Genomic DNA, 12173 nt, shown 5'->3' with positions numbered 1-12173 from the left:
AGAATAAACTCAAAAGGTCTTTTATATTCTTCAAAGAATACCAAGAGTCTGAAAGAATACCAAGATTCTTTGCCTTTTGGTATTCTTCCAATAATGATACTAATTAATCTTCATTAATCTATATTATCCTCTTAATGAGTTGGATTTAATATATTAGATTAATCATTAGTCCAATAAATTATTAACCTAATAAACTTAATTATCTCATAATTGATTCTTAAGGTTAATACTAATATTCACCCCATGTGATGACTATTCCAAGGAGCACCCTCTAGTGACCAGTTAAGGGAAATTAGAGAGCTACTTAAATGACAATGGTGACGACTATTTGTGGGGTCCCTTTTGAGGCTTACTAGATGGTTAATTAGAAAGTTCAAGTGTCGTTAAGTCATCTACCACACTGTGGTTCTATGCAATGACGTGATCAATAAGAAGGCGGCCAAATAAAGGAGGGATTCGAGTTTTTAACATTTTCTTTAATTAGCATGAGCTATTCAGCTTGTATCGACTAAGCTTAAGATAATTAATTTAATCCTATAAAAATTTTCTGCCCACTGTCAAAATAAATTGAAAAGTTCTCGTAATAAATGGCCTATCAATTTAATATTCTTAGGTCAATTATCTCCAGAAAAAATTATCCGTTTATTCGTTAAAAATAAGACTTGATACCCAAAAAAAATTAAAAATGTACTCTGCCACCGTACCATTGCCCCCAAGGGCATTTGAGTTTTTAACATGTGGCAAAAGACGATTCGCTCGCCCCCAGCACCCCCGCCAACCCATCCCTAGGTCAACACGGAGGAGGTAAATCACGGATAGCTACTAATCATTAGTGCAAATGATCAAGACATGGAGGAGGTCATTTGAGTTTTTAACATGTTACACATTGTGGTTGATTTACTAATGATTATTATCGAACGATGCCTATTTGTAATAGGTTAGTATCTTTGATCACCTTGGAGCATTGGCTGGCGATCTAATTTTGTAGCAACGCCACTTCATTAGATATTATGGCAAGGTTGTTGCACCGTTTGCATCTTCTTTATAAGTTCAATTGAAGGTGTCTATTTTAGCCTTTTAAGGCGAACATGGAACCAAAGGTATAAAGCTCTTTGAGAGCTTTTAGACACTTAGAACTCACTAAATAACTCTAAATTTCTATGCTCATTAAGATCAAATGCTCAAAGCTCTTGTTGAATTCTACATTTTGGTCCAAGTCATTAATAAAATTTAAGAGACTAATAATAGTTGTGTTGCACCACAACAAAAGTTCATAAAACAAATATTTTCGCAAGAGTTACTATCATCAAAAGGAAATACTATCTTTCACCATCGAGCAAATGCATCAAATGATAATTACAAAAGTGACTTGGATTTTCCCAAGAATAAAAAACTACATAAACAAGAAAGATCATCTGTAGAGAGTTTCTGCAAGATTTTACAATCCACGAAACTAAGAAATTACTATTTCCTTGCAGAATGGTAAAGCTCCAAGTAGTCCAGTGCAGGTCGATTCCACGACCAATCTTGCTCCATCACACGCTTGCATAATGAGGAGTACCACTCCCGGGCCTCAAACCAAGCAGAGAATGCTCTGGAACATCACATTATAAGATGCAATAATTTGGTTGTTAGTTGCAAAACATAGCGGTTTCTCTTTACCAATGGAAGAATAAATAAACTATCAGTATCAAGCACAAATTAAACAACAAACATACATTTTCTAAGACAAAAGTTGCTAGAACAGGTAGCACAACATCAGAATAATAGTATACAAATCAAACAAAAATGTCATAAATGTGAAATGTGATCTACCTGATTGCTTGGTAAACAAAATCAACAGCTCTGGCCCTACACTTAGCTTTGTAGTAATGATAATTTCAAGTTAGATAAAAATTTACTAAATTATAGTTGATCTGCTAAAATAGCATCTAGTTCCTTTTTCAAAGAAAGCACAGCATTTAGTTGAATCAAGCAAATCTTATCAATGTCACGGAACCTTAAGTATATACCAATCACACTTCTGGCTTGAGAAATAATCAATGGAAAATCAGGAAGCTGGACTAGTGTAACATGCCTGTTGAGAGCATAGTCGACTGCACCAGCATCAGTTCCATCAAAGCTGAATCCATTTGGTTCAAGGCCTTGTGCTTGAGCTCTCTCTTTATCATTGTCAACGTCAAAAACAGTATCATAAAGTCCTGTAGAAGACAATACCTTGACGTACAATATTTGAAGAATATAAACAGGTTTCCTTATCAAAAATAAATAGAAACAAACCACAGAAATTATAGCCAACCAATTTACAAGTCACACATTACGTTTGAACTATTCTGCTATTAGGAAATTGCATCAATGAAAAACACCAAACACTACAATCCCTTTTGGCCTTTTGGGATCCATGCAAGATTATTTATAACAAATAATCTACAATTTGACCAGATTAAGTTTCTATCTCTTGCCTATTTAACTCATTATCATAAAGCCACGTGTCTTCAAGGGGTCAGCTATCCTTGCCTCCATATTCAGTTGCTTGCTGAATTTTACCATTAAGCTCTTGCCTATTTAACTATCTATAAGTTTTATAGATCAACTATTCACATGTAATTGTGCAGTGTTAAAGCAAACACTAACATGGCCACTAGATTATTTTTTAGCTTCCATATTACTCTTATCTGGAATTCATGACTTAATACTGTTGTTTTAACAAAAATCAATAACTGGGACTTTTAGAGAACTAACCTCCTGTTTTGCGAACTACAGGAATGGAGCCATATCTCATAGCTATAAGTTGGGTCAATCCACAAGGTTCAAAAAGAGATGGAACGAGAATAAAGTCGGCACCAGCATAAATCTGAAGGACAATGCATTAGATCTCTTATATCAACGCGGGTGAGCACCTCCTAATAGCAGTTAAACATCTTACCAGATGTGAAAGAGGTTCATCATAGGTTAAGCAAAAGCGTGCACGATCAGCATGTGAACTGTGCAACTGGTTTGCCAAGTTAACAAAATCATCCTGAATACGAGGATCTGGAGCTGAACCAAGAAGAACAACCTGCAACAAGGTCACTAGACACAATAAGAGAATTAACTTGAATATATGGAAATATAAGATGTGGTGATAGGAAAACCATAAAAACATTGCTCTAAGCAGAGAAATCCCTGCCTGTCCATTTCTCTCAAGTGTTCGATGAACAGCATGTTTGATGAGGTGAATTCCCTTCTGAACTGTTAAGCGGGAAATAATACCTATTAAAGGAAGGTCCGATCTCTTCAATCCAAGTCTTTCCTGCAATGCATTTTTAGCAGCCTTCTTACCTTCCACCACATTCTCTGCTGTGTATGACACCTAAAATTCCATGAAATAAACAAAGATGTAGATATATTAGAAATTTTTTTTGACAGATCAGTAATTTTTAAAAAAAAAAAAAAGTGAAAGTTTTTGTATACTTCGACCAAGAGCTTCACAAGACAACGACTCTCCTAGCCCAACTGGAAATTAATGATATAACCATGTTCTAAGTTGGTAATACTAATTCTTCAGTCTTTTCAGTTCATTCATGGAAAGATAAATATGTTTCAAGGTACTTGTAAAAGAGACATTGCACAACAAGCCCTAGCATCCAAGGACATGAGAATCAAATGTTTTCAGAAGAATCTCTTCTATCATGAGTTTATGGCTGCTTCAGTCTGAAAGAATATAAAACTCCCTGCTCTAACTTGATACTCCCCAACCAAGCTTTAGAGAAGCAGTGAAACTAGTCATAATTGGCTCTTCGCTAGATATTGTTCTACAGCTAGAGCCAAAGTCCCAACAGACTATGCCAAAGGAATTAGCTGGTCATTTGGAACCAGATCATATGCATTAGCTGAACATTTAAAGTCAGCAGACTACCATTTAAAACCAGCAGTTTATATGCATTAGCTGGCCATTTAATGCCAGCAAATTGTATGCGTTAGCTGGTCATTTAAAGCCAGCAGATTTTATGCATTAGCTGCCATTTAAAGCCAGCAAATTATTGTACAACTTTTATTATTAATTAGGATATATAGGCTATCTTTTGCATATTTGTATACAATAGTTTAGCTATTTTATGGGCTAAAAATCAGGTATAATGGATGATCCGTCTGAAAGCGAAGAAGATGGCTGGCTGGGAAAGGTGGCTCGGATGTTGAGGAAAGACTTTGACTCAGCATGTTGACGAAAGACTTTGACTCAACAAAAGATGGCTCCAAGCGGTCCTGCGTGTCAAAAAAGCGTTAGCACCCGAGCCAGGGAAGCACTCCGACGCTTAAGTCAGTTACAGTCGAGTAGAGTGAACAATAATATGAATGAACAATGGCTATGAGCGTGTGTAATCACGTAGCATCGCATACTTGCACCTGTAGATGGAGACTTTTTTTATAGTGTTACTGTTTATGCATAAATCTCAAAGTGTTTCCAAAAAAGGACAAACCATGAAGATGCTCTGACACCTTTCCCAAAATGGACCCGCAATCCCTGCGATTGACAGGATCGAAGCTTCTAGTGTACAGCTTGCAAATAGAATATTCTCTATCCTCCATGGCATAAAATACCAAAAAGGAATATAAGACCATTGAGTTGAGGGGCCCACAATATGATTATATGACCAGCCGGACTACTCGACCGAGCTGGTTAGTCATGTTATCTTTGAGTGGCTAAGAAGTCTTGGCTCTAGAGAGTGTTGACTTGTCTTGAGTAATTCATCAATGTCGAGGGCCTCAACGTCCGACCAACCCAGCAATCCAGTCGGATGAACTCTTAGCTGTGATGATCAGCCATGCTGTCCTTGAACGTTGACCCTTCCTTGACTTTGACCGTCATGTCATCTAACCCTCTTGACTTTGACCTGACTCGGAGGCTCCACATCATCCGTCGTATCACAAGTCTCCCCCTCCAGTCTAGTCGGAAAAAGTTACAAGTGCGACTGACTAGACAATTGTGTTATTTGTGCTCCTTATCCTCTGATCATACGCTCATTCTTTGTCCCGCCACTCGGCTTACGTTGAGGCTACACTTAGTTTTTCCCGCTTTAAACGACCTCTGTTTCCCGTCCAAGCGCTCATTCTTTGTGCCGCCGCTCAGCTCGAGCAAACATCACTCTGATACCTTAAAAACAATGCACGTCACTTATCATTAATGCTTAACATAATGAGCACACATTTTTCATTATAAGCCTGCTATCATTATTACCTCTCGTCCCTCATAAATGTCGTCGGTGTCTGGTTGACACGTGTCACACACCTATACCAAAGAATATCCGATGTGATAGACAACTGTTAAGATTCGATGTGACCGCTAGCAATTTAAATTCAACGATCTAGATTAAATCTCTCTTTTCGATGTATTTAATTGCACGTCTCTCAGGGATCTTCAGTAGGGTTTTTAAGGTTTGCTCTTCCACCCCACTTCATCGTTTTCACGTTCCTATCTTCATCTTCTTCTTCCTCGTTTCCTGCTCACTGCCGCCGACGATTGTTCGCACCTCTTGTGTAAAATACCAGAAAATAGGCGAATATTAATAGGGGATTTTTCCGGAATTTTTGGAAATTTTTCGGGAATTTTTCGGAGCTAGTACGGACAAGTTAACGGGGATAAAAATGGGGTCCGGAAAAGCCTGTTTAGGCTACCCTATTTAAGCGAGGAAAAGTTGATTTTCCTTTTCCTTTTTATTTTTTTTATTTCTTTTCTTTATTCTCTTTTTCTCCTCCGTTTTCCTTTCCTCCTCGCGTGCCAGAGCCTCACCCGACGTTGCCGATTTGCCCTAACCGCAAGCAGCGGTTTTCCCTTCTCCTTCTCCACCTCGCGGCGACTCCTTGCATCGCCTTGCCTCTTCCTTTGCTGTCGCCGAAGGTATGCCTTTGCCGGATCCCTCTGCCGAAGCTTCTTCCTCTCCCTCTCACTCTCACAGCGAGGAGCGCCTCTCCCCTCTACCGATCTCTGGTTCTTCTCCGATTGACGACACCGTCGGTTATCGCCGGAGCTGCAGAGCCCCTCTATCGCGGAGGTCATGCCCTAGCCCCTCTGCTGTGATTTGACAGCACAACTGCCACCTTCCTTCCGTGCCCTAGCAGCGATTCTTGAAGGCAAGGTACATTTCGTGCCCTAGATTTCCTCTTGTTGCTGGACTAGGTATGATTCAGCCACCACTAGATTATGTTCTGCAGGATTGTGTACTGTGGAACAACAATCAAGGCTGTGAGGTAGAGGTATTTTGTTGCTGTGGTGTTGGAATTGAGATCGTGAGGTGAAGTAAGACTTGCTGTGGAGTTATTCTTAGTTTCCAGCAGCGATTTCTCTATCCGGCAGTATACTCCCTGCTGTGGATCAACAGTCACGGCTGTGAATTGAGGTGAGTTTTATTCAGTTTTAGGGTTGGTGCAGAGTGATGACATTTCAGTAGTTAAATTGTTCTAATTTGATGAGGAGAAGGGGATGTGTAAGGTGTTAGCATATGATTTTTGATAGAATGAAATCATATCTTATTGTATTGCGTTGGTAGGTCATTCATGATGGTTATATGATTTAATGATTGTTATTCGGATCATAGAAATGATTATCAGATGAGGGAGTTTGATTGAGGAGTTAGATAATCCAATTAGGGTTTATAATTGGATTTGGATTTATGTTAGCTTCTCGAGGATTTGATTTAGCTAATTTGTTTATATGTGATTAGCTAAATCTAGATATCATGTACTACAGGACTTTGACGTGAGACGAGCATCTCAACGTTGGATTTGACTGGACTGGACCTGCTATTTGAGGCGGGTACCTCTTGACTTATCTTTTATGATATCGTCATTTGGATATGCATAGTACTTTATAGCTGCAAGCAATGAACATGTTTGTCTTTGGTATGTCACTGTTTGATATCATAGCATGTTAGGTTTGTCGCTTGTTATGTATCCGTGCTTATATCTTGTGATTTGTTACCATGAGTATCTTATTGCCATGAGTACTTTATTACCATGAGTACCTTAGTTCCTAGAGTAAGTGACATACCATGCTCTACTGAGGTTAGGACTAGGTTCTGGATTTTATTTCTGGCAGGTATATCTAGATTATCTGATACCTAGGTTTTTATACCATACCTGACTTGTGTACCTCTATTTGTATTCGTGTATCTAGACTCCGATTCTTTGATCCGTGTATATTGTTGGTACATATGTTATGGAAGGAGGATATGTTTAGGATCTAGGTTGTAATACCATAGAGGATCCGTATACCCTAGATTCGTGGATTTGACTCACGTCTTGTGGTACCATATTATACGTATATGGATATGGTTATCTTGATCGGTTTATGACTATGCTTAGTGTCGTACATCGTGATTGCATCTTTATGATTGTCGGCTCACTGTAGTTGAAACGCCGCCCGATTACATATCTTCTGCACACCACCATCGTGGATTAGTGGTATATCGAGACGGATGTGTGGCGGTTATTTAGCTCCGTTAGTGCGAGGACTCGGCGTGGTGGCCGTGATCGATTCCGCTCTGTTTAGCTCGGTGGCATTTAGTGTAGCGGTGGTAGCCGGAGATGGTGGACTCTGTTTGGCTCCGTTGGTCGGGTGACTCGGTGATATTTGGCGAGATGTCCTCCGTCGTGATGTCTGGAGATGAGGCGTTGAGCTCCCCGTTTATGATTTGGGGTCACAGGACGATACAGCGTCCCGTCCACTCGGTCACTCATCAGGAGTAGTGGCGACAGAGTGTTAGCCCTACCCACTCGGTCTCACCATTTGTGTGTTAGATGATTGATTGGGGTCAGGGGCGCATTATTAGCATCATATGCGTTGATGCATTTATATTTTATGATTGTGTTTCTGCGTTTAGTTCTTTGCGTTTTGGTTGAATCATACTTTTGACTGCATCGGGATTATTGACACTTCGGTTTGTGACCCTTTTATGCGGATAGGGTTCTTTGCATTTTGGTTGGATCGTACTGACTGCATCTGAGGATTATTGACACTTTCGGTTTGTGACCCTTTTATGCGGATAGGGTTCTGGTGATCTGACTTCCTCGATTACCTTCGGTTTCGTATTCCTATATATGATTAGGAGTGTATTCCGTGTTTGTTGTTGTTAGATATATCTTACTACTCGTATCCATTGGTATTATTGAGTTGTTGAACTCACCCGTTGATTTATTATCTTTTCAGGTTGGTTTTGGTGTCGCTTAGAATATCATGTCTGCTGGTCCCCGTGTCATCGAAAACTTATCGGTTTCACGTATGTTTTGTTTGATTATGTATCGATTTGTTTAGCTCTGTACTCGGTTTTGTTTTGGAGTGTTGATGTTGTTATGTGGTATTTTGTATTTGTTGTTGGTTGTGTAAGCCTACCAACTAGCAGTTTTGTGTTTGGTTTGTATATGGTTTACATCGTTTTGTTGTGTTTTTATTGTATCGGTAGAGTAGGCTGTATCATACTCTTCGATGGTTGTGTGTATATTCCGGCCCTTTGTGGCTGATGTATATGTGTATGTAGAAAGTTTGATTGTCAGTCGTCTGGGGGGTCTTTGCAAATTTCTTGGACGGGCACTCCTCTGGGCGTGACAATTTAGTGGTATCGAGAGTTTGATATTTGTGTTACGGATTTTGAGATTTATCGATACCAATTTATGTATCAGAGATCGACTTACGAGTTTTATTTCTCGTGTTTGGATTTCGTGTTTTAGTCTTCTCGATGTGACTTTTTGGATTTTGGGACTTGGCAGAAGCAGGACATCTCCAAGTTATAGGAGGTATGTTGGTATATGTTATCCTACCTTTTTGATTAGTTTATGCCCTGTTCATTATTACAGTATATGACATGTATTAGCACTCTTTACTAGTACCTGTCTGGTTGTTGTAGCATATATTATATGTGATGGGTTAGCCACTGATCTTGATTGACCTTAATAGAGATTAAGGATTATAGGCTTTGGTGATTTTACATATCATACCCCTAATACCCCTAGTAGCTTTAGCTTCTGTTACTACTATTTGGTTAGCAAATTGAGGCACATACCAGCCTCTTTATTAGCTATGTAGTGGATAGTATTTACCTATTTATGTTGACCTAGCCAGTAGTATGTCATGTTATCTTAGTTAATTTCATCAGTAAATATTGATTTACTCTTGTTAGATCAGTCAGTAGGAGTCTGATTTACACTTATTGATTTGGGTAGTCGTATATTGATATACCTTAGTTGCTTGTGGAGGATTAAGGTATTCTTGATTAGTTAGAAGATGATTGATTTAGTTTTGTTGGTTTGATCAGTAGAGGACAATCATACTCTATTTTTAGAGGTTCGAATCTTTTGATTTTTCGTGCTTAGTTGGATATTATGAGCACATTGGAGTACATGTTTTGTACTGACGTGGAAAAGACTGAGTTGATCGTATATCATTGTCAATTTTGGTCAGTCTTTAGAGGATTGATTTATCCTATTCCGTGGGTACCTTAAATTTTGACGGTATGTATCTTGTAGGATAACTTAGAAGGTGGCGTAGGGTTTGTGTGGTAGATTGGGTTTAAAATATGTTGATTATGCATATTTATGTGGTGTGTAGATATGATTGTTATGAGTTGAAGGAATTCTATGATGGATAGTACATTTGCAGTTAGTGTGGGTATTCCCATCTTGATGTGGTTATTGTAGGTTCCTTGTGGATTATAGCTATTTAGTTAGCTGTACGTGCCTGATTGACATGTTGGAGGTATCTTATCGATTTAAATCTGTGTCGTGGTATGTGTACATGGGTGTGAGTGTCATGTTGGAAGTATCTTGTCGATTACATCGGTGTTGTGATATGTACATATGTGTTTGGTGTGGTATCTGAGGTATCTTGTTGATTATGTGTGATTTGTGAGTGCACCTGGGTTTAGTATGCCTTATTGGAAGTATATGTTGATTATACTCTTGGCATATGTGTATATTTGTCATGTGAGTGTTGTTTGAGGGTATTATTGATTTTACCTACGATGATATGTGCACACGGGTTCGGTATACATTGTTGGAGGTATCATGGTGAATTATACCTCTGATGTGAGTATTTTTTGTGTGTACTAATTGAAGGATTATGTCGATCATACATATGTTGTGTGTGCACGTGTGTCAGATGTATGGTTGGTAGCATCATGATGATTCTACCTATGTTAAAAGTAGAATGTTAAATGTCTACATTATGATATTGGTTGTTTTACCCTGTCAACTAATTCTTCCATTAGTGGGTGACCGACCCACTAGGAGGATGATAGAGTTGATTATGGATTTGATTTGCTTACTGGGTGGTTTTACCCTAGGCTACCCACAGTGATCTGTGGTAGAGAGATCTCGTGCAGTTTCTAGCTAGATAGTTAGGTGCTTTGGGCACTTATGTATTGTTGTGGTAGAGCGTAGCTCCCACATGTTATGGATCGTTTGTGGTAGAGCGTAGCTCCCACATATTCTGGATTGTTGGGGTAGAGCGTAGTTCCCACATATTTCGGATTATTTGTAGTGGAGTGTTACTCCTACATATTGAGGATTTCTGTTGCTCCCACATATGTGGTATTTTCTGTGATGGACCGTTGCTCTCACACTGAGGATCTATTCTTTAGTGATTTATATCGTTGGTGATCAGATCTAGGATCTATTCTTTGGCGATTTATATTGTTGGTGATTAGATTTCGGACTTATTATCAGAGATCTTATGGTTAGAAATGTCTGTGATACGGACATTTTGTGTCTTGATTTTACCATTAGGGCTTGGGAAGCCTTAGATGTTTTAGAGACTGGATGATTTTAGTATTCCCAGAATGTTTGGATCGGTTTCCATTGTCTTTGTTGTCGATGTTGTGATTTATTACGGATCTGAGTTGAGTCACGTACACTACCTTTGCATAGATCTAAAGATGTTTCGACGAGAACATGTATATGTGATTATCAGTAGTGCTGATTTGGATTGTCTGTTGTGATGATGTTTGGAACACACGGTCACTGGTAGGAGTATACCGTGGTTCCACAGGAGATCGAGGTTGTTACTGTGGGGAGTAGACGGAGTCTATAGAAGAGGCTCGCAACTTCCTTTGTTTGGCTCTATATTTCCGGAGATACGTTGAGGGTTTCTCACGGATTGTTATGTTACTTACACGTCTGACCAGGAAAGGCGTGAAGTTCACGTGGTTTGAGGATTACAAGACCAGCTTTCAGGAGCTGAAGCGGAGACTAGTATCGGCTCCGATTTTTGGTTTTATCTTTTAGGAAGGACGGATTCGTGCTCTATACCGACGCATCTCTATCGGGTTTGGACGCTGTTCTGATGCAGCACGATAGAGTAGTCTCTTATGCTTCTCGACAGTTGTAGGAGCATGAGTAGAACTACCCAGTATATGACTTGTGGCTGGCTGTCATTATTTTGTGTCTTGAAGATTTGGCAGCCTTATCTATACGGTGTTACATTTGAGATTCTCATGGACTAGAAGAGTCTCAAATATTTGTTCACTTAGAAAGGAATGAAATCTCCCACAGGGAAGATGGATGGAGTTCCTGAAGGATTTTGATTGTACCATTAGCTATCACCCAGGAAAAAGCTAATGTAGTTGTCGACGCACTTAGCCGGAAGTCTAGAGTGACTTTGGCTTGCCACTGAGTTGTGGCTACAGACAGAGCAGGGTATTCTTGTTACCATGGCTGCTTAGTCGTCGATCAGGACAAGGATCCGAGAACCCTAGGCTGCTGATCAGTATTTGCAGTTTATTTGCAGCTAGATAGCTTCCGGGCAGCAGACCGAGTTCACACGAGACGAGGAGGGTGTTATACACTTTCGAGACAGATTTGGCATATTTCAGTCTCATCCGGTCTTATAGAAGTTACTTCCGGAGGCTTATCGCTCATGATTTGCTGTCCACCTAGCCGTATGTACCAAATTTAAGATGTTTCTATTGGTGGAGCGACATGAAGGGAGACATCGCGGATTTTGTAGCTAGATGTCTTGTGCATCGTGACAAGTGAAGGTGAGCACTCGAGACTGATTACTTGCGATTCCTATTCCCGGTGAAAATTAGAACACATTACTATGGACTTTGTGGTGGATTTGCGAGACACGGCGAGGTCGTGGCGATTGGGTAATCGTTGATCGATTAACGATCCGCGCACTAGTTAGCGATTAAGACCGATTTCTG

The 12173-nt window shown here is 39.6% G+C and overlaps 1 protein-coding gene across 3 annotated transcripts in view; it reads right to left on the bottom strand.

Annotated features, from left to right (window-relative positions):
* Positions 1-1297: 1297 nt before the first annotated feature.
* The window catches only part of LOC121980554 (starch synthase 3, chloroplastic/amyloplastic-like), a 70993-nt gene continuing 60117 nt past the window's right edge, over positions 1298-12173 (bottom strand). The window contains exons 13-17 of one of the 3 annotated variants that reach the window (XM_042532639.1): positions 3170-3352; positions 2927-3058; positions 2743-2854; positions 2078-2201; positions 1298-1594 (exon numbers count right to left, since the gene is read on the bottom strand). In XM_042532639.1, coding sequence (XP_042388573.1) covers positions 1465-1594; positions 2078-2201; positions 2743-2854; positions 2927-3058; positions 3170-3352 — 681 coding nt within the window. In that variant the 3' untranslated portion in view covers positions 1298-1464. Of the gene's footprint in view, positions 1595-2077; positions 2202-2742; positions 2855-2926; positions 3073-3169; positions 3353-12173 lie in introns of those variants that run through there. The other 2 variants (XM_042532641.1, XR_006111586.1) reach the window with 2 other exon arrangements.

This window comes from Zingiber officinale, chromosome 5A (genome assembly GCF_018446385.1).
Source record: "Zingiber officinale cultivar Zhangliang chromosome 5A, Zo_v1.1, whole genome shotgun sequence".
NCBI lineage: Eukaryota > Viridiplantae > Streptophyta > Magnoliopsida > Zingiberales > Zingiberaceae > Zingiber > Zingiber officinale.
Note: the sequence above shows the minus strand (reverse complement) of the source record. Positions and strands in the feature narration are given on the sequence as shown.